The following is a 23,670-nucleotide window of genomic DNA, read 5'->3' as shown; positions in this document are numbered from 1 at the left end:
CTTAATCCTGTTTCTCTCCCTTTTCAGAGATAATCTCTACCCTGAAGTTCACATGTGTTCTTACCCATATTTTATACTTTTCCAACATAGAAATGTCTTTATAAACAATATACAGAATTATTTCATTATGTTTTAAACTTGACATATACAGAATCATACTCTTCATATAATTCTATAACTTTTTCACTCAACTTTGTATATTTGAGATTTATCTGTAGGTTATCATTGGCTTTCAACTTTGGCTATACATTAGATTCTCCTGGAGAACTTTAAACATATGTACACACACATACACACACACACACACACACACACACACACACCCCTGAGCTTTACTCCCAGAGATTATCATTCATTGTTCTAGAATAGAATCCAGGGTTTTTTGTTTGTTTTTGATTTGTTTTTTTTGTTGTTGTTGTTGTTTGTTTTTTATTAATAGACTATTTCTTAGAGCAGTTTTAGGTTTAAAGAAAATACAGAGAATTTCCATATACTCACTCTCCCACCACAGTTTGCCCTAGTATTATCTTCTTACATTGGTATAATGTATTGCTATAATTGATGAACCTATATTGATGCATCATTATTAACTGAAGTCCATAGTTTATGTTAGGGTTTAAATGGGTTGTATGCTTCTGTCGATTTTGCCAAATGGCTAATATGTATCGACCATTACAGTATCATATAGAAGTGTTTCACTGCCCTAAAAATCCCAAAGCTATCAAAAATACTCCTTGCTAACTCTGCAGAAATGGCAAACACATCAACAAGAAAAGTAGATCTAAACTGCTCTCCTGGGCTCCATCCTAACCTTCCTTGGTCTAGTAATTCTCCCACTTATTATTCCTCCCATGTCATTAATGAAGATAATTTTTAAATTTTGTACAGTTCTTTTCTAGTTGTCCTTAGCAGGATCAAGTTTAGATCCACCATGACCAGAATTAGACATACATCCAAGTCCCCTTAAGCAGAAATTATGACTTGGTATTCTGAGAACATCCAGCTTTTCTCTAAACATCTTAGGGTTTTTCATTTAAAATTCCTTTGGTATCCCTAAATGACCAAACTGTCCTGGGTATCACACAGAAAAAAGAAGCAATTTACAGTCAAGAAAATTAAGCCCAAATTTATAGGCCCTGAGCAGAGGAGTGAGTTGCTCTATCTTCACAAGAAGCTACATACAGCATTTTCTGAACTCCCTGTGTTGCCAGAGATCTTGAACAAAAATAGAATTGCCATGTAACTTTAATAAACACTGGTCCAGCGTTATTCTTCTGTAGGATAATCTTCATAATATTCTATGGATTAAGTGACATATCTAAGGAATTTCACATAAGTCAGTGTTAAAGAGAAAGTTGACCATTACAGGTCATAGTCATAGTTTTGCTTTAAATATCATAGTTAGAAAAGAAAGAATGCTTAGTTGAAATCGTAAGAGTTGGATCCCTGGGTGACTCAGCAGTTTAGCGCCACCTTCGGCCCAGGGCATGATCCTGGAATCCTGGGATGGAGTCCCGCATCAGGCTCCCTGCATGGAGCCTGCTTCTCCCTCTGCCTGTGTCTCTGCCTCTCTCTCTGTGTCTCTCATAAATAAATACATAAAATCTTGAAAGAAAAGAAAAGAAAAGAAAGAAAAGAAAAAACAGAAAAGAAAAAACAGAAAAGAAAAAAAAAAAGAAAAGAAAAGAAAAGAAAAGAAAAGAAAAGAAAAGAGGGGATCCCTGGGTGGCTCAGCGGTTTAGCGCCTGCCTTTGGCCCAGGGCACGATCCTGGAGTCCCGGGATTGAGTCCCACGTCAGGCTCCCGGCATGGAGCCTGCTTCTCCCTCTGCCTGTGTCTCTGCCTCTCTCTCTCTCTCTCTGTCTGTCTATCATAAATAAATAAATAAATAAATCTTTAAAAAGAAAAGAAAGAGAAAGAAGGGAGGGAGGGAGGGAGGGAGGGAGGGAGGAAGGAAGGAAGGAAGGAAGGAAGGAAGGAAGGAAGGAAGGAAGGAAAGGAAGGAAATCGTAAGAGTAAAGGTCATAGCCAAGAGTAAAGCCTATAGGATAAAAAAAGGACAGTTTTGGAAAAGACACTCAGAGGTGGAGAATGGATAAGAAAGGCAAAAGGAGAAGCCAACAATCAGCTGCTTCGTTTATTTTAGTTGCTACTTTCCAGCTAAGAATTCAGAATTGAAGTCCTTACTTAGGTTTAACTTGGTCTAATGGAAGGAGCATGAATTAAAGGTCGTGTTAAAAGAACTTGGCTTCAAATTCCAGCTCTACTTTTTAATGGTTCTGTGACTTTGGACAAATTACTTAGCCCTCTCTGCATTGTTTCCTCCTATATAAAAATAGTAATAAATTCAACTTCATAGGCTGTCATGGAGATTAGATTAAAGGAGCTAATGTATCAGAGGCCCTAGTACAAAACCTGATACTGAATAAATGCTGAATTCCCTTCCTTTTTTTTTCCTTCAACCATAATATACAGAGCTTGTCTTCTATTACTAAAAGCTTCCTCTATTGGACTATAAATATTTATTTCTAATGATTTTTCTGTATAATTGGTTAATATAGTTTACTTTTCTCTCAGAAGATCTGATGAGGCTCACATATAGTCTAGATTAGGAGACTGAGGCCCAAAGAGGGAGTCAGAGCTAAGTTCCTGGTTTTCCAGGATCTACAGTGGAGGTAAGCTCTAGAACCTAACTCATCTATAAGTAAATTTTGATTATGATATATCAATATAACAGACTACTATGTCTCTCTTGAAATAAAATGAGGCAAAACCATGTGTACATGTATGAAATATGTGCACAATATTTTATTTAAGAAATTAATAGAAGAATATCTCATTTTTCTTTACATTTTTAAAGTTTTAAAACCAGTTACAGTATGTGGACCTTCTATGGATCACAACTTAGAAAAAAAATTATTTCTCTTTTAGATACAGTCAAGGAAATTTGAACACTAGATATTTCATATCATAGAATCCTTGTTAATTTTAGGTATGATAATGATGTTGGGCTTTGTTTTAAAAATACCCCTTATTTTTTTAGAGGCATTTACTGAAATAGCTTCAAAATAATTCAGTTATGGGAAAAGGGGAGAATAGGGTTAGGAGTATAAATAAAACAATGTTGGCCATGAATTGCTATTTTGGACATAAGTAGGTATTCTAGGCAAGAACAACCTGCATTTCAAGGAACAAAGCAGACAGAAGTAGCTTACGTTTTTTAAGAGAATACCTCCCCAGAGCCACTTTATTAGGTACCATTCATTGTTAGTACCTTCCTTCCCTCGGGATTTCCTGCTTTACTCACTTCATCCAGATATAGACAGAATAGTAAAATGATAGAATATCTGACTATCCAGAAATTTTTTAAAAATTTTCTGACCTTTGCAATTGGAGAAGGACGAACATTATATGGTTACATTCATATGGGGAATATTAAAAAATGGTGAAAGGGATTATAAGGGAGAGGAGAGAAAATGAGTGGGAAATATCAGAGAGGGTGACAGAACATGAGAGACTCCTAACTCTGGGAAACAAACAAGGGATTAGTGGAGGGGGAGGTGGGCAGGGAGATGGGGTAACTGGGTGATGGGCACTGAGGGGGGCACTTGATGGGATGAGCACTGGGTGTTAGGCTGTATGTTGACAAATCGAAATCCAATTAAAAAAAAAATACAAAAAAATTTTTTTTCTGACCTTGGAAGAAGCTGCAATGAAAGGAGCAAACATTAGTACATGCAATGGAACCTATGCCAGTCATACTAAAGAAAATTTATTGCTGATGGTGATCAAACCTATGTTGTTGTTTTCCTAACATAAACAGATGTGATCACTTTAGAGTGTATTAGGCAGGGTGAGGAGTGCTAGCTTCTGTAACAAACCTGTAAGATCTCAGTGGCTTTGTTCATTTCTCTTTCATATTGCAGTCCAGGGCAGATCATTAGGCAGACTCCCTCCTTGCAGTGATTCTGAAATAGTCTAGAACCTCCAAATCCTCCACTGGATCATTCATCCTGCAGTCAAGAGGAGCAATAGAAAATGTGGGGCTTTAGGGCCATCCCTGGACACAACATACCATTTCTGCCCATACTTCACTAGCCAGAAGTCAGACACATGGCCCACTCCACTAACTGTAGAGACTGGGAAACATCATTTTCCCAAATGCCAAGGAATAAAATAAAATGGAGATCAGTGACCACATTGCATTATCTTTGTCACAGTGTGTACTTTAGTAGCTTGAATTTAAGAGAGTGATTCAAGAAGGCTAATAGAAAAGGTATGGGGAAAGAATTACATCCAGACACAACAGAAAAAGAAGGGTATTAAGTAGATTTGTTGCCAGAGACTACTAAGGTAGGGACAGTTTAAATCAGCCTGTTCCTACAGGACTAGTCTTTGTCCCCATAGGTGGATTGGTTTTGCTGGGCATGGACGTAGTTAGGGCAAGACTTTACTCTCATTTCTTAGTACCACAAATCTAGAAGCCACTAACTACTCATGGTACTCTTCAGCTGGGCTAATAATTTAATTGTCTGTTTCTTTTTCAGGGTTTGAGTAAAAAAGTTGGTGTGTCATCTTCCATCCTCCAAGGTCTCTGGATCTCTTATAGCACAGAAGGTCTTTCCATGGCATTGGCATCTTTACGGAATCTCTACACTCCAAATATAAAGGTAAATGCTTGTAAATTATAGACAGATTAAAGAATTAGCTGTGCAAAAATAAAATTAGGACATTTAAGTAGCTTTTTTTTTTTAAGATTTTATTTATTTATTTATTAGACAGAGAGAGAGGCAGAGACACAGGCAGAGGGAGAAGCAGGCTCTGTGTGGGGAGCCCAATGTGGGACTCGATCCCACGTCCCCAGGATCATGCCCTGTGTTGAAGGCAGCACTAAACCACTAAGCCATCGGGGCTGCCCTTAAGTAGCTATTTAACTGATCTTTGACTTAACCTTAGACTCTTTACTGTCAATCAACGTTTTATTGATAATCTAATATATTTTAATTATTGTATTTTATTCTGTGAATTGAAGACCACACCTGTTGAGCTACTGCCTTATATGAACTAACTCTGATTTATAGGATTAGGTAGGCAGTAAATCTATCTTGGTAGGCTTTGTTTTGGTAGGAGCTTTTCTGACCAGCAGTTCACTTAGTAGAGACTGTGTTCATTCAGCACTATAGTGTGGTGGCGTTTGCTCTTATGACTGAGCAGTTCGTGTAAAGGAGACTTTTTACATCCCTTTCTGAAGGCAAGGTATCAAAAAAGGTATAAAATAAAGCAGTTACTGAATGCTACTAGGTGCTGTTGTATGGGGTCCCGGGTGGCTTCATTAAAGGACTGAAAGGATGCAACTGATACATGCCTGAGTGTAATTTCTATTTACTTATTTCTAGGTCAGCCGGCTGCTGATTTTGGGAGGTGCCAACATTAATTACCGGACAGAGGTTTTAAATAACGCTCCAATTCTGTGTGTCCAGTCTCATCTTGGCTACACAGAAATGGTGGCCCTGCTGTTGGAGTTTGGGGCCAACGTGGATGCCTCTTCTGAAAGTGGCCTGACTCCCTTGGGCTACGCAGCAGCAGCGGGCTACCTGAGCATCGTTGTGCTGCTATGCAAGAAACGTGCTAAGGTAATGTTTCCCCACCCCGCTACTTGTCCTTCCCCCACTTTTTCTCCCTGCCATAGAGTCTTCCTTTTCCCCTGTGTTACCTCATGAGTCTGGGCTGAGCACATCAGACCTAGTAGGATCAGGCCATGGGGAATACTGCTTCTGCAGACATCTCAGTGTTTGCCCACTTGCCGCTGCCCATTCCATACCACCTCTGGTAAAACCCTTGGGAAGCATTTAGGAAACTGCACTTTAGCAGCAGCCACAGAAAGTCCCCACCTAAAAACCAAGGAATTCTCTGCTGAGCACAGAGCGAGGAAGAAGTGAAGATGCAAAGAGGCTGTGGGAAGTCTGAACTGAACCGTGCCCATAGGCGCTAAGCCTTTCATGTGTAGAGAAGAGAAGTTAGCCGTGGAGGTAAGAACATAGGCCAGACTCCCTCACCTTAGCCTTGAAGACCCACATCGCAGAGGTATGAAGAGAACATGATTCCCTGTTTATACTCAGACCAGCCAGGGGCACTCAGCAGTGTTTCTGCTACTATACTTTAATTCTCTGAAGACCATTCTGGGAAAGTGTTTGCTTTATAGTATCTCAAGAGCTGCTGATATAAAAGAACTCAATTTCAAAATTTCGGTGAAGAGAAAAATACTGGTCTCAAAATTGTAAGCCTCTGGGGAAAATTGTAGCCTTGTGGCATTTTGTTTCAGTCTTGAAAACAGACAGAGGATTTTGGTGGTTTTGCAGTGAAATATAAATAATATGTGCAACCTCGTGCTGAGGTGTCGTCCATTGTTCCTACCAGAGAAGAATGGGGGACTGCTGAGACCTTTGGAAAGTGGGACATGAGACTCTCAGTGAGATCCTAGAGCCTTGGGTGTCCACTGTGACACGGACCTGTAATGTCCTATTCATTTGAATGAACATCTGTAAAACCAGAACAACTGGGCCTTATTACTGCTGTCAGTTCATATTCCAGCTGCAGTTGGGTCTTTCCTCCTGCCCAGTTATCATTCTAGCCATCTCCCGTTTCCCCCAGAGCAGATAGGGAAATCATTTGCAGTCTTCTCAAGACCCTGTCACACCTCGTGCCCTCCTGGGTTACGAAGATTGAGGTCATCTCCACGTGCCTCTGTCTCAAAACTCTTAATCCTACCGACACTCACTTCACTTCTACCTCAGAGAAGGAAATGTTTACCCTTCTTTCCCAAGGCCTTGCCTCCATATATATCTTTTTATCTCTGTATATTGCCCTTTTCTTACAATTTGTTTCACTCTTTTTCTAATTTCTCAACAAACCTATGAATGTCTCCTGTAACCCAAAAAGGCAACTTCCCTGTCTCCTGCTAACCAGAAGCCACCATCCCATCCCTTCCCTTCCATGTCCACCCATCCTGCCCTAAGAGTCATCTCTACTTGCCACTTCTGCTTCCTTACTATCCCTTAGCCACTTTTAGTCCTGCTTCCATGAGAGAAAGAAGAGTACAATCGTTAAAATGATAAACTTTAGGATCAGACACAACTTGATCAAAACCTCCATTTACACTTCCTTTCTCTGAGGCTTGGACAAGTCATTTAACCTCTCAGTCTCACTGTTTTCATCCATAAAAGGGATTAATGGGGTCACCATGAGAATTAAAAGTGAGGAAACCTTTTTAAAAAGAGGTAAAGTCTTGGGACACCTGGGTGGCTCAGTCATTTAAGCTCCGACTCTTGATTTTGGCTCAGGTTGTGATCTCAGGGTCATGAGATTGAGCCCTGTGTTGTGCTCACTCTGCTTCCTTCTCCCTCTCCCTTTACTCCTCCCCCTGCTCACACGTGCGAACATGCATGCACGTATGTGCTCTCTCTCAAATAAATAAACTTTTCAAAAAGAGAGATAAAGTCTCTTTTCATCTCTTGCAGAGCCTAATAAATAGTATTCTTTAAGAAAAATAAGGGCAGGGGGCACCTGGCTGGCTTAGTCGGTAGAGCATGTGACTCTTGATCTTAGGGTGATAAGTTCAAGCCCCATGCTCAGTGTAGAGATTACTTAAAAATAAAATCTTTAAAAAAAAAAAAAGAAAGAAAACACCTAGCCTCTTGGCGTTTAACTGACACTCTGATCTCAAAAGTAGTCACAAACAACTGCTGATCACCAAATAAAGTAACTTTTTCTCATTTCTCACCCCTCTAATAATGTTGGCGGTATTGACACAACACTTCCCAGAATTTTTTTCCTGCCTGTCTGGTTGCTCTTCTCTTTTCCTTCTCCTAATGTCAGTGTTCACTGAGATTTTGTCCTCTGGTCTCCATCCTCAGACTCTCTCCCATGGTGTCAGCACCAAAATACTGAAGAATGCTAGCCAGTTAGGTGTAGAATGTTCTTCAGTTTTAGTTTGATATTTTCTCATTGTTAGGTTGAGTTTATATCTTGTCAGCAAGAATATCATAGAAGTGTTGCTGTGCCCTTACAATTGCAGCACTTAGGAAGGTATGTAATGTTGCTGTGTGCTAACAGGGGGTGCTGACCTCTATTGCTTGGGTAAGATTGTGTCCTCTAGGTTTCTCAGACCTGAAGTTCCTCTTTTTCCCTTTGTAACTAAGAAGTATCTTTGAGGGAAATGCTTTGAGACTGGACAAAAATCTTGTCTCTCATGCTTTTGTCCACTGATTTTAGTATCCATCAGAGATTCTTTCTGCAATAATGATTGCTGTGGTGTTTTTTGCGATTTTCTATTTCCTTCAGTCCTTCAACATTTATTAGTCAGAATTTTAATGCAGGGATGAGCTATCCCTTCTCCCCAATAGATGTATTTGTTTAATTATCTGTTTATAGCACTATGGATCTCTATATTTATTTTATACTATGACCTGTAACTCATTGCCATTATTATTTATTTTGTTGCTCAAATTGCCTAAGATTTGGCCTTTGGGAGCTCCTTCAAGTTGGCTCTTGTGTCCTTTCAACTTCCACTAAATTATTTTATCAGCATTTCTATACTTTCTGGCACCACAAGATGTTCCACATTCATCGTTTACTATTAATGCCTCAGCCCAGGAATTAATCATTTCTCTAAGAAGCCAAAGCACCTTTTTATTTATCCCCTTAGTTTTTGAAAATTTAGTATGAGCATGAAAATTCTCAATGACTCTCCATTACCTCTGACTAAAATTCAGACCATTTAGCCTAGCATTCAGAAATATCCATGCTCTGGTCCCAAAAGACCCTCTCAACTTTGTAGTTTAAGCTCCCCCTCCATGTACCTCACACTTTCAAAAACTAGAGTTAATAATTTCCTATCTCAGCCAGTTGAGTTGGGCCTTTTCTTAGTCTGTTTGGGCTGCTGTAACAAAGTACCATAGACTGAATAAATAATCGGCAGCATTTATATCTCACAGTTCTGAGACTAAGTCTCAAGATCACAGTGCCAGATGGAGCATCTGTTGAGAGCTTCCTGGCTTATAGGCCATACCTTCTTGTTATGTCCTCCCATGGTGGAAGGGAGAAAGCAAGCTCTCCGGGGCCTCTCTAGTAGGACACTTATCACTTCCTCAAAGGTCCCCTTTCCATTTAATATCATTACATTAGGAGTGGAAATTCCAACATATGCTTTCAAGGGGACAAAAATGTTTAGACTACAGCACCTTTCCTTCAGAATCGGTTACTGATTCCAGGTAGGAATTCTCTCCAGTTTTATTGCACCTGTACTTTCCTTACATCATTCGTTATCCTTTGTTGGACAGGTTTTTGTCCTGTTGGTCGCATCTCCCCTACCTTGTTTGAAAGTCCTTGAGTACAGAATAATCTACGTTTTACTGCCTTACTCGCTTTTCATCCTATGTGGTACCTTGCACAAAGTAGGCATTCAGTAAACATTTGTTAAGTAGATTGCTGGGTGGAACTAAAGCTGAGGAGAACCAGATGCAGAACTTAGGTGTCAAGTGTTCAGCCCACCTGCCAGAAAAAGCTACTCTTCTGTTGAAGCTTTTGGCTGCCTTCTGGTAGATCGATCTTAACCAGGCTCCTTTCAACCTAAATTTGCAACCAGCACTGCAACCATAAAAGCTGCTATTGGAACATAGTCCAGCATTAAGCTCCAAGTACCTCTAGCCATTTTGACCAGAACTTGGAGATTCTGCTCTCCCATTGGAAGAAAAAAAGCAGCCTCTACCAAAGTTTGGTGGTCAAAAGTATGATTCATGATGTGAAGTATTTTGCTGCTTTGGAGACCAAAAAATTTGAGCTTCAAAATGTTTTTCTTTCCTTTTATGATTTCAAAGACAGTTTTTTGTGCCAGCAGAGCTACAAGTCTTTGAAAGCTTGGTCTGAAAAGAACTATTTGAGGACAAAAGAGAATGTACCTCAGGAAAACAAAGCTGGAGCCGGGAATTTTGTTTTTTTAGTTCCTTTCTCTATGGAAACAAAGGCTGACCTTATGAAAAGAGGTTCTCCCCTGAGGGACATCTGCCAGAGTTCTAGCTCAGCAATGATCTAGCCTGAGTAGGAGAGAACTTTCTAGATTTGCCCAGATATTGGTTCACGGTATGGGAAGGGATGACTCTTGGTAGTCTAGTCATGTACAGTGGACCAATGTGACTGGATTAGGAGTGTGGCTACAAATCTTTGTTCACATACATTTCTCTGTCCTTCCCCTTAGGTGGATCATTTGGACAAGAATGGTCAGTGTGCTTTGGTCCATGCTGCTCTCCGAGGTCATCTGGAGGTTGTCAAATTTTTGATTCAATGTGACTGGACAATGGCTGGCCAGCAGCAAGGAGTATTTAAGAAGAGCCATGCTATCCAGCAAGCCCTCATTGCTGCAGCCAGCATGGGTTATACGGAGGTAAGAAAGCAGGTGATAAGGTTTAGGGTTTTTAGGTTTTTTTCAGGCTATGTATTGAAAGACCTAGGAAACAGGAGGAAAATGGTTGCATTATTATAAAATTATCTTACTAATTAATGTGAATTAGCTTTTTGGTCACTGTTTTGGGGAATAAGAGACTGAACTCCATGAAGCACTTGAATTCTCAAATACCAGCATATCTAGAATTATGAACATAGCATGTCAGAGTGGGAAAGAAGTTTGGAAATCATCTAATCCAATTCCTCCCCATCTTGCTTAACAGACAGTGACACTGGACTCCTAGGGATTATTTATTGACCTGTACTCACATGGGTAGGCAGTGTAGAATGGGAAGAACACAACATTTGAAATTTCAGAAGGACCAGGTTTGAGTCCCAGTTTGCTACATCATTTGCTCTGGACCTTGGACAGTTTACCTAATATCTTAGAATCTTCATTTCCCATCAGTAAAATAAATGACTCTAATAAATTCTTTTTTACACAGCTGGTGTGAAAGGGTCTTAGTGAACTGTTAAACACTATACAAATGATATTTTTACTAATGATAGTAATAATATAGTGGCAAATGTATGGAATTAATAAATGCTAAGAAATATTGAACATCCAGTTCCAAGACAATTGTGTAATAGAGCAGAAGTGTGTGTGTGTGTGCATTCATACTTAAAATTAGTACAAATTTTAATGATATGAAGAATATGTAGCACACAGTTTATAAATGATGAAATATGCAGTACTCTTAATGGAATGCTTGATTTTTGTGACATTTATATTGGCAGCCAACCTATGGTTGCAACTCATAGATCATTTATAGATGATCTTTTTTGCTTTTTTCACAATAACTTTATTGTCATTATATTTGATATGTGATCTGTGTTAAACTACTTCTCACCCTCATACAAATCATACTCATTAAACTGGAACCTCTTTGAGACTTTAGCACTAAATCAAATCTTGATTTGTAATGTTTGCCAATTTCCCAGCTACCCCCAGAACTGATATAGAGCTGCCATTGTGGCATTGCTAAACACAGAGTTGAGAAGAGACGCATAGTAGCACACACCATGATGTGATATTTCCACCATACAGACACAATACATATAAATAACCTCAAGGGCATGGATAATGTAAAGTGTAGTTAAATAATTAAGAAATCACAAGAGTTTATATTTTTTAACCTTTTTTAAAATATAATTTATTTGTTATTTAATTTTTAATAAACAGCTTCGTTTAATAACTGACTTACAAAATTCCTGAAAACGTAGTGCTCAACTTTCATGGGTCAGTACACGTTGGCTCACCACTACATGGGATACTTCTATGACACAGCTACCCTGCCAACTGACCTGATATGTCACCAAGGGAATATTAAGTAAAACTGGGATTTCTAATATCTCTAGGTTTTAAATTCTCTCTACAGGCACTTTAATGCTAGTAGTCGTTCTGCCTTTTTTTTTTTTTTTTTTAATTTATTCATGAGAGACACACAGAGAGAGAGGCAGAGACACAGGCAGAGGGAGAAGCAGGTTCCCCACAGGGAACCTAATGCAGGACTCGATCCCAGAAGCCTGGGATCATGCCCTGAGCCAAAGGCAGACACTCAACCACTGAACCACCCAGGTGCCCCTCGTTCTGCCTTTATTATCCCCAAAGCAGTCCTTGTACTTGCAAGCAGAAAAAAGATCATTGCCTGACTCTGATGAAATACAGGCCCTCTGTTTTCTCCATATTTGTTTTCTGGTTTTTATTTATTGATTGGGTTTTTTCCTCTTTATTTATTGGTATTCTTATTGGGAGAATGAGGGTTGCTTCTTTAACTTAAATGTGAGGAATAAATAATTTTTTAAAAATAACAGGCTATATAAGTGAGTCATGTTCAAGAGAAACGTATAAACTGTAGCTAATAAAACAAATGCTTATCATGGCAGCTTTCATTTCTTTGTTGGGATAGTCAGTTCTGGTTTCTGTGCAAGAGTTTTCATCATACTTGGGTCATCCAGGTATCTTTCAAACCGCACAGGCTAGAGTTGGTAGCATAGTTTTCCACCTGAAGTTTGAACTGACACAATTTCTTGTTTCAGATTGTCTCCTACCTACTTGATCTTCCAGAAAAAGATGAAGAAGAAGTAGAGCGAGCACAGATCAACAGTTTTGACAGTCTCTGGGGAGAGACAGGTACTTCAGTAAACATTACTCTCTTTTCTCATTAATGTTGTGTGTTCATATGGAGATACTTTGCATCACACACCCTGATTTTTCCTCTGACATACCTTTAGCAGTCTCCATCTAATGGCTTTTTACTGGAGATTGATTCAGCCAAAGTAAAAAGTCAAGCGCTATCCTTCTTCCAATCCTCTCTCCCTTTGGATTCTCCAAATCATTAGCACCAGAGTCTTCTTTCAACCAAAATCTTACCCTGCTCTTGTTTCCAAATATTTTTAAAAGACTGAAAGTTTCCTTACAGCATGCCAAACCAGAGCAAAAAATGGTTGTGGCCTCTCTCTTCTTTTATATGATCCTTGTAGCTGTTAAGTATAAATATTTCTCCCATCAAAATAACTCCACCTGCAGTGTAAACCAGGAGGTTAAGTTTTTATCCACACCTCTGACTTAACCAAGTTAGTTATCATGGCAGAGTGGTATCTGACGTGGTTAAACTGATATAAGTAAAGTTACTATCTGGATGCAAAATGAAGGTACCACCCTAAAGGCACAGCCCCATGCATCCGTTTTCATCTGTAGCCAAGAGATTTCTATATTGCTTGGTACTTACTACAGAAACAGAAGCTTCTTGCTTTGTGGCCTTTGCAGGAAATGATTGCTGTCTTTCCTCCAAGTCTAAACTAGAACATCTGGAGAAACATTAATAACCTTTTCTATGTTTTTATGAAATCAGGGCAATGAAAGCTTTAGAGTCACCACAGATATGTGTCATATTAGCCAGGAAAAGTAGACCAATATTGAGATGGCCAAGTTAGGGGGAATATTTTTTTAAACAAGGAGGGTATGTGTTTTGGTTAGTCAGAGTGTTATTAAAAATAACGGAGGCACTTGAATTCATTTAAAATTTATAATGATCTATCAAATTGTGATGTTTCCATTCATGGCAAATATCATAGGTAGGTTTCATGGCTTCTTTAACATCATGTAGAATGGTCCAAAGCTCAGGAATTTACTTCTCAAACAATCCCTCCCTCTGTAAGACTAAAGGGAACAGATGCCAGGCAGCTGCAGCTTACGAGCCCAAGACAGATTAAAGGAAAATGTGCAGCTGGAAACAGCTGCTGTCTCTGGGACTCTACCCTGTGGGAAGCCAGAGGACAGACTGAGGGGAAGGAACTAACCAGGATGCCGGCAGCTCTGGAGTTCATGTCTTCTGAATAAGAACTGTGGGAGGGACATGTTGCTTTACTGCTCCCATCAGCACAGCCTGTCCCAGCACACTATTGCTGGGCCATGCACATGGAACCCAGGAGGATGAAAAGCACTATGGCCTGATGACAATGTAGAGGAATTATAAGGCTAGCAATCATAGTGATGAATATCATACACATTCTAGTACTGTACTTGAAAGAATTTCTTAAAAACATTTAAGAAGGGAGTGACCTAAATGGAAGACTTATTTTTATTGATATGAATTTCTTATCAGAATAAAATTTTATGGGGGCACTTGGGTGGCTTAGTCGGTTAGGCATCTGACTCTTGATTTTGGCTCAGGTCATGATCTCAGGGTTGTGAGATCAAGCCCTGTGTTAGGCTCTGCACTGTGTATGGAGCCTACTTGGGATTCTCTCTCTCCCTCTCTTCTTATACCTCTCTCTCTTTCCCTCCCACCCTCCCTCTAAAAAAAAAGAAAACTGTGGCCTCGGGACTTTCACATGCGCAATGAAGTTTGTTACATTAATTTATATAAATATGTACCATATCTTAAGATTGTAAAAGAAAATCAGAGCTTCATGTCAGTTGGCTTGTAATCAGAATTGTATTGTGTTTAACTTGATATTTATATGAAATAATTACAGCATTATAAACATAAAATGCTATTTGAATAGCACTAGAATGAAATGCGTCTGTAATACAGTTTATACATCTATAAACAGTTATTTGGCTTCAGGAAAATTTCTAGGAAATAATGTCTGTGCTATGTAAGAATGTCCCTAAACCTCCCTACTGATATAGAACAGACTATGAGTTGCTTTTCTATCTATAGTGATGGATTTACTAGATATACATGTTCCTTTCTACCTTATAGCACATATGATTTAAAACGTATAATAACCCATTGAATTGTGATGTTTTCTCCAATGGTAGAATCTTACACATGTCCCCCTTATTAGAGAATGAAGGTGTGTGACCTCTAGCCATTGGTTGGGTCTTATACCTACAGCCCTGGTCTAAACAATAAAATCCAATGGTTGTGATGTCCCCAACAATCTGTATCATTTACTGTATCAAATCTAAAACACCATTAACTATAGGAAACTATATAGCCATTATTTTTTATGTGCCACTACAAAAAAAGAAAGCCTCGGCCTATTAAACTGACACAGTTCTTTATTATCACAGCAATCACAAGATGCATCCCAGTTTTAGAGATGTTAAAATGTGAAGGGAAAAAAGTACATCTTAGAATCAATGAAATTTATTTAGCATATAGTGAAATAATAATTGAGTTTTTACAGAGCAGATTTTCTAAAAGCAGGTCACTAGAATATACTGGTTGCCTTCTTTTTCAGCCTCTTTATCCTTCCTGATAGCATCTGCCTACATCCAGCCTCCACCATCTGGCTGGCCCCCTCCCATCCCACAGGGTTTTTACAGACTTCTCATGGAACAGTACAGAAGAAAAACAATTAAGGTGATAAGATTGTTCACCATGCCCTCTTTCCCTTGTCTAACAAGCTTAAACCAGGACCAGCATTAAAAGCTTCTAGCAACTCTAGAGGGCCTGAACCATCCTATGACCCAAAAGAAGCAAGAGTTCACAAAATAAACAAGATACCCATAACTCATGCCCTTATCATTTTTTGCCTACGTTATTGCAACTGCCTCCTCGCTGATCTTGTCACCCTTTCATGATTCATCTCCCTTGTGACTTCCACCAGAGTGAACTTAGTGAGCCACAATCTGTTGGTATCACTTTCCTGCTTACCACCCTTTAATGACCTGTATCATTAATGAAGTTATTTAGTATAATCTAAGAAGACCAGTTGTGATCTCTAGGCTTATCTTTTGCCCCACTTCTCTAGTAACTCCAGTAACAACAAACATACTGTCTCCCACCTCAGTGCCTTGTAAGTGTTCTCCCTGTGCCCGGCCTGCCTCCCCTTGTCCTTGCATGCCTTTGAGACTTCTATTTCTCAGATGAACATGTATCTAGCTCAGATGAACATCTCTTTCTGAAGACCTTCTCAGACGCTTCTTCCTATTATCTCCATCCCACTTATACACTGGATAGTAATGTATTTTTTATTTGTCTATCATCCTGACTCAACCTTGTGTTCCTTGAGAGCAGAGACAGTGTCTGATAAATAGTTCAATAAATGTTTAGTTAGTGTTTTGGATAGCAGTGATCAGTTTATGTCTCCCCAACCACCTCTCTCTCATTGTCTTGCATGACCTAGTCTGTGCTATACTCTTTCACAATTGAAAATAGATACACACAAGAACCACTAGCTTTGCCACATTCTGTTGAGTGTTACCATCCCATCCAAGCAGACTGGCTGTTTCCCCATCTCTGAGCTACATCCTGTCTGCCTATTCAGACTCCTTAGATGTTCCACTTTGAAGAAGGACCATTTATGTCAGATAATCTCATCAGCTGCTGACAAGCTAGGGAACAAATTCTGTAACTGGTCTCTTAGGAAGAGATTTGGCTCCAAACTGCTGTGTTTGCTCTAAGAATCAGTTTGTTGCTTTATGGAACTGACTTTACCTTAATCTTCTTTCTTTCAAAAAGTTGTAACAGTTTTTGATAAGACTTACATAAAATCCAGCCAAAGCAGTTTTTTGCTCTTGGATTTTGAAAAGTACAGATCCCATTTTATGTAGTTGTGTTGTTCTGAGATGAAATTGGCCAGCTGTTTTAATGACCATGTCCAGCCATCAGCTGGAGATTCCTACCAAATTACATCATAACCTAAGCAACAAAAATGATACAACAAAGAAAAAAGCCAAATGGAACATTCCCTCTTAGATTAATGTGTTATCCAATGAGCTGAAATGGGCCAGCCAGAGCAGTATAACTCCAGATTAGAGTGAACAATATAAGTTTTAGCTTTCAAGATGGGCACTGGTTGTAAATTTTCAGCAGTGTTGTGTGAACTGGCATCATTGGTATGAAAGGCTTGATTCTGAAATACTGTTTGTATTTTCTCCAACAAGCTGCAAATTATTTTGTGAAAAGAATGTATTTGCCCTCCCTCCACCATACACAGGGCATTAAAAGGGAGGTTTGCTGCAACCCTATCACCTCGTAGCTACTTTAAATGGAATCAGAGAGTAAGAGTTAGAATTTTTTCTAATTATTTGTTTTATATACCAACAATATGATTCTTGTGGTTTCTAATGAGTGTCTACCCCAGTCAAGTTCTTTTTTTCCCTAGCTTTCCTAGGATCTAATTTACATATAATGCATAAATGTAAGGTGTACAACATGATGAGTTCTAACCAATGTCTGAAGCTACTCTCGTGTTCTGACCCAAGAATTAAAGTGGTTTTTTTCCTAAACTGTTAGAAGTATGAAGTTGGCAAAGAGAGAAGATCACTTTGATGTAAGGAACAAGACACAAAACTTCTTTGTCAACTTAATAATCATAACCATCAATACCTATACTTACTCATTGAAGGCTTGGAAATGACCCTCACCTCGGATAAACCTCTGCCCTCCTGTTAGGAATAGGACAGAAATGCCAGTGTTAAGAGCTCCAAAATTGAAAATACACATAAGGCAAGACACATACATCTAGTTTGAGTAAATATATCTTCTAAAACTGTCACATTTTTTTCATAAGCCCTTCTTATCCTTGAGGAAAGAAAAGGTTACTTAAAAGTTTATCTTAGTTGAAATTACAGGTAGTTTGATTTTGCATATGAATCAGTTGTGGATGAATTTGACTAAGCCCAAGGACAAAATGCCACTGGTTGTACTTAAATGAAAAAAATTTTCAAGTGACCATTTGATTTGAATTTCAGTTGCTTTCTTGATTAGATACCAACATTTGCAAACTGAAATATTATCTGCACTTACCAAATACTATCTTTTTCTGATTTGCCATTGGAGTAGGTGGCCATGATCAAGGAAGGACTTGCTGGCTACCACATCAGCTGTCCAAGTCAGCATGGTAAAAAAAAGTTCTCTATCCTCTTTTTTTATTTTTTTAAATTTTTAAAAAAGATTTTATTTATCTATTTGAGAGAGAGCAAGAGAGGGAGAGAGAGAGAGCACAGAGGTAGAAGGAGAGGCAACTTCCTGCTGAGCCCAACATGGGGCTCCATCCCAGGACCCTGGGATCATGACCTAAGCCAAAGGCAGACACTTAACCAACTGAGCTACCCAGGCCCCATCCTCTTTCTTTAAAAGCATAATTCCTGCTGCCTTGTAACCGTGTTTACCATCCTCCCCACCCTCCTCCATTCTTTAAAACACAGAACCTATGCATTTGAGATGCGACGATCAAATGAAATATATATATTTGTTCAAATATGAGCTTAATAGAAAATCTATCTCCAAATCCCTCTTGCTACTATTGAACCAGGCTCAGAGAATGAAATAGGCACTCAGAGAATCTACTCTCTGAGTGGACAGTAGCACAAAAAGAATGTTTAAGTTTCTTCCTGCTGTGTCCCTTATAGTCACTATTGCTATTTTTATTATTTGTGACTCCATTATTTTATAATCAGAACCTTTGTCACACCTCTTTTCTCATCTTTAAGACTATTAACTTGAACATCTCCGACTTCCATATGAAAGTGGCTGCAAATGTACTAGAAACTTCTGTCTCAACTAATGAAGAAAAAAAGAAAAATGGCCCAACTGAGACTGCTATTCTTGACTTTGGTTCTTTAGGTTTAAGGGCCCAGGAGTAGAGGTTGGCCAGAAGTGGTTCCTAGCTAATTTTAAAAATTACTTACTTGGGGCACGTGGGTGTCCCATTCGGTTAAACATAAGCTCAGGTCAGGATCCCAGAGTCCTGGGATGGAACCCCATGTCGGGCTCCCTGCTCAGCGGAGAGCCTGCTTTCTCTCTCTTCCTCTGCAGCTCCTCCTGCTTGTACCCTCTCACTCTCTCTCTCTGCCAAATAAATAAATAAAATAATAAAATAATAATAAAATAAAAAGACCTTACTCTGCAAAGGCCCTTCTCTCTACATTTCACCCATGCATACACACCCATGTGAAGTTTGTTGCCAAGAAGAGGTGCCAAAAAAAGAGGTAAGTCAAAAGCAGAGAAGACAGTCTAGGTAGGAAAAATGAAACCAAGTAAGTTTAATCAAAGGTGATTTTCAATAAATTTATTATCTACAATTGTCTCCATATATTGTAAGCCCATTTAAATGTGGTTCTATTCATGATTTTTCTTTAAAAATTTCATTTGTGACAAAAGTAGCTTATAACCATTCTTGGAGGTAAAGTAGCAGTTCCATTAATCTAACACAGATATACTGCCATGCTCACACAGAGGGCTGGAGAGGGAAAGACCCACCTGTTCTCAGTCTGTGTTCTCTGCCCTCAGCACTGACAGCTGCAGCTGGAAGGGGCAAACTGGAGGTATGCCGTCTGCTCTTGGAACAGGGGGCAGCAGTGGCCCAGCCAAACCGCCGTGGGGCAGTGCCCCTGTTCAGCACTGTTCGCCAGGGCCACTGGCAGGTAAGCAGGGTAGCTACTTCCAGTTCTTCAGATAGGGCTGAGTTCTAGGAAGGGACTTCAGAAGCAGAGAGGAAAAAAAAATCACAAAGTTCGGGTTACTCAGCAGTCACCGGGCTTGAGGACTTGGGCCTTTGTTAATAATACTCTGGTTCATTAAAAAAATAAAATAAAAAAAAATACTCTGGTTCATTGAGAATATGTCAGAAACCTAACATTCAAAATCATCATCATTTAAAAAAAGATCATCATCCTGATCTATATTGTATAGAAGGACCAGCTAACTTTTGCCTGGTCATGGAGTGACCTGCTTCTCACATTTCACAGTATCCACATGTTCTCTAAAAGATTCATATCCCAATAGACCCCTGCTAACAGGTGTCTTGCAGGTGTCTCAGACTTGCCAAAAGAAAATGTGGTGTATGTAAATTCTAGCTATGCAGTCTTTCCAGATGTTTGAATTCCAGATAAATTCCACTAATTTATACACTTAGGATGGAAAAGAAAACATATTGGTGATAATCTTTGGAAGTATTTGTGTAGAAGAAAGGCTCCAGAAGCCAAACAGTATAGAAGAGTTACAGAGGCACTTTATTGTATTCACTTCAGTCAGAGGTATTCACAACAGGCAGCCTTGCAACCTCTAGAAGTCAATAAAATGGCACTGGCATAGGTAGTGACTTGTGTTAGAGCTTCCATCATGGGATTGCTTAGTCTACATCTTGGCCTTTTGTATCTTAAATTCTTTTTCATTTAGGGGTTGAGTCAAACATTCAGAGTTGAATTCTTATTTTGGCTATCCTTAGGAGAGTCAGAGATCAAATAACATGGTACTAGGACTGTGCAGGAACTAAGGGACTCTTGCAGTAGACACTTACATGTAGAGATGACTCGCCTGTACAGCAGGAAGAAATCCTTCAGTGGAGGGAACAACATGCACGTGGCTACTCAACAGCTCTTCCTGGCTCATTTGTCCCTGTTTCTCTACACTTGCAGATTGTTGATCTTTTACTCACCCATGGAGCTGATGTCAATATGGCAGACAAGCAGGGTCGTACTCCCCTGATGATGGCTGCCTCTGAAGGCCATCTAGGAACTGTGGACTTTCTACTTGCACAAGGTCAGTCCTGGGATGCTGGAGCTGCATGGTCAGTGCCTATAATAACCTAAGGAATTCATGATTTCCAGTGATGGATTCTAAGAGATGTTAATAGATATTATTGGGGCACCTGGGTGGCTCAGACAGTTGAGCATCCTGACTCTTGGTTTTGGCTCAGGGCTTGATCTCAGGATCCTAGGATCCAGCCCTGCTCCATGCTCACCAAGTTGCCTATGTGAGTCTCTCTCCCTCTGCCCTCCACCCTGCTCGCGCATGCGCTCACACGTGTTCTCTCTCTCAAAATAAGTAAATCTTTAGAAAAAAGAATATGTACTATTAATCTAGTTGGCTAAAATGTGAAAGTCCATCTCCCCTCTTATATACAGTGGGACCCTTCACTCTGATACTTTTTGTTTCCTTATGGTTTGAGGGATTTTTGGTATTCTAGTCAAATTAACATCTTCTGAATTTTCTAATTCAAATTTGTAATCTCTAAACTTTGATTTTTAATATATACTCAATAGACATTCATCTTCCAAGGACTATGCTTTTTCTTTATCAATCCTTTTGTAAGCCTGAACAACTAATATTTTTCTTGTATCTAAAGGAGACAGAGGTTAAGACAGTTGCCAACAGTGGGACCCTGTTTGAGAATTCAGAATATTATCCTCTTGTTGTAATAAATTGCTTTTGACATTAACCAACATTCACATACTCCTAGTGAATGGGAAGTGAATTAAAGGAGATTGTGGTCACACCACCTTCAAAAGCATTTCAGGCTCCTTTTGATTGCTCTGACTTCATTCACTGATGCAAAACAGGGGTGAGTGATGGAGGACTTCTAGAGAAGGAAAACTCACGTCACTGATGGCTCTACAGTACCATCTAGTGGACTTTGAGCATTTATAGGAAGCAGGAGATAGTATAATTGTGACCAGCCTAATGACTCCACTCCAGCCAACAAACAAATCTGGTTTTATGATATCTATCCTTACTTCTGCCAAGAGGGGGTTGGAGGAGGATAGAGAGTGTACCTTGATTCTCAGGTTAAAATGTGGCAGGAATAAATGTCCCAGAACAACCTAAGTCTACTGGAAAAGGCAGGACCTCTTCAGCTACTGATAACCTTGAGATCACTGCACGGAGTCTGCCACATGCCAGTGGAAGCTTATCAGACATAGATATCAGAGATTTGTTCTCCCTTACCATTGCTTATGATGGGCTTATGTCCTGATAAACCCAAGTTTAAAATATCATAAGTTGAAAATATCTTAAGTTGAAATACATTTAATACACCTAGCCTGGGGATGCCTGAGTAGCTCAGCGGTTAAGCTCTACTTTCGGCTCAGGGCGTGATCCTGGGGTCCTGGGATCGAATCCCACATTGGGCTCCCTGCATGGAGCCTGCTTCTCCATCTGCCTGTGTCTCTGCCTCTCTCTCTCTCTGTCTCTCATGAATAAATAAATAAAATCTTAAAAAAAAAATACATCTAGCCTGTGGAACGTGGTATTTCCATAGCTTAGCTTTGCTTACCCTAAATGTGTTTAAATGTGTTTACAACACTTACATCAGCTTACAGTTGGACAAAATCATCTAACACAAAGCTTACTCTATACTAGTGTTGAATATCTCAGGTAGTTTATTGAACACTGTACTGAAAGTGAAAAACAGAATGGTTGTACAGCACATAATGGCTTTATCTGTTGTTTACCTTTGTTGTTTTGTGGCTAATGGGGAGCTGTAGCTCGCTATTGCTGGCCGGCATCACAAGAGAGCATCGTACCACACATCACTAGCCTGGGAAAGGGTCCAAACTCAAAATTTGCTGTACATTTGCTACCAAATACCTATCACCTTTGCACCATCATAAAGCTGAAAAATTGTAAGTCAGACCATTACAAGTCAGGGATGTTCAGTATTTCCTTTATTCACACTTAAATCAGAGACTTCCACTAAATCAACAAATTCTGCAAACATTTATTTAGCTTACATTATTTGCAGAACACAATACTAGTGCTATGTCAGTGAGTGATTTCCTTTTAACTAATACACTATAATCCGTGCCCTCTGAGATGCTGTATCTGGCAAGGAAGAGATGAAACAAAGATAAATACCTGAAAAGCAGAGAATCCTAAGTGCTCTGATAAAGGTATTGGAGTTAGGAAAGGACAGACTTTGAAAGGTGAATAGGAAAAAAGTTTCAAAAAGAAAAAAAAAGAAAAAAGTTTCATATTTAGGGAAACGAACATAAATGAAAAGTCAGGGAGGAGAACCAGCACACAACAGGTTTGGGGAAATAAGCAAGTTGTCCAGTAAAGTACATGAGGGCTTTTGGGAAGTAAAACTGGACATGTAGGTAGGAAGAAAGTGAAAAGGAACAGATTAAATGAGGTTTTGAATTTAATTCTGAAGGCAGTAGGGAGCCTTTCAATATTTTTTAAAAGTGAATAAAAAATGTGCTTTAAAAAAAATATCTCTGGCAGTAGTGCAAATAGTAGATTTGATGGAGGAATTATAGTGGACCAGGGGATCAATTAGGAAGCATTGTAATAGAATAGATGAGAAATAATGATGCTCTAATCCAGGTGCACTAGCTGTTAGAATAGAACAGAAGGGCCAAGAACAAAAACTATTTTGATTATAAAGAGTAATTACACGTAGGAAATAGTAATCGTTGAGTTATAGATCACTCCAGAGTTTTAGTTTTTTAAAAGATTTTATTGATCTATTTGAGAGAGAGAGAGAGAACACATGTTGAGGAAGGGCAGAAGGAAAGGGAGCAGCAGACTCCCCGGCAAGTGGAGAGCCTGATGTGGGCTCTATTTGGGGCTCGATCCCAGGACCCTTAGATTATGACCTGAGCCAAAGGCAGACACCTAACCAGCTGAGCCACCCAGGGGCCCCAGATCACTTCAAAGTTTTAAAATGGATGTTTGGAAGAAGTGTGATTCCATTAACTGCAAGGGGAAGAAAAGAGAGAAGGGGAAGATTACTTACTGAATTTTGGACGCATATTGAATATATGAGTTTATTTCATATGTATCTCCTATTTCTTAGATTCCAGCTTTCCTTATCTTTGGAAAATCAGCTTATAATATACATCTGTATATTGCAGCTGTACATTACAGCTTGTAATATACATCCAGAACCTTCTTACCCTGCTTCTTCTACCTTTGGAGTCTCTGTCCAGGAAATTTATAGATGTTCCATCTAAGAAAACTCCTTAGATTCTGTACCACATTCAAATTC

The 23,670-nt window shown here is 39.3% G+C and overlaps 1 protein-coding gene across 14 annotated transcripts in view; it reads left to right on the top strand.

Moving 5' to 3' along the window:
• The window catches only part of TANC2 (tetratricopeptide repeat, ankyrin repeat and coiled-coil containing 2), a 369,328-nt gene that overhangs the window by 327,992 nt on the left and 17,666 nt on the right, over window positions 1–23,670 (top strand). For all 14 annotated transcript variants that reach the window (XM_072781222.1, XM_072781217.1, XM_072781218.1 and 11 more), the window contains 6 exons: window positions 4,548–4,670; window positions 5,397–5,633; window positions 10,253–10,438; window positions 12,538–12,631; window positions 19,191–19,324; window positions 20,318–20,441. In XM_072781222.1, coding sequence (XP_072637323.1) covers window positions 4,548–4,670; window positions 5,397–5,633; window positions 10,253–10,438; window positions 12,538–12,631; window positions 19,191–19,324; window positions 20,318–20,441 — 898 coding nt within the window. The remainder of the gene's footprint in view (window positions 1–4,547; window positions 4,671–5,396; window positions 5,634–10,252; window positions 10,439–12,537; window positions 12,632–19,190; window positions 19,325–20,317; window positions 20,442–23,670) is intronic.

Source organism: Canis lupus, chromosome 16, assembly GCF_048164855.1.
Source record: "Canis lupus baileyi chromosome 16, mCanLup2.hap1, whole genome shotgun sequence".
In the NCBI taxonomy this organism is placed as follows: domain Eukaryota; kingdom Metazoa; phylum Chordata; class Mammalia; order Carnivora; family Canidae; genus Canis; species Canis lupus.
This window is presented reverse-complemented; position numbering and strand designations above follow the sequence as displayed.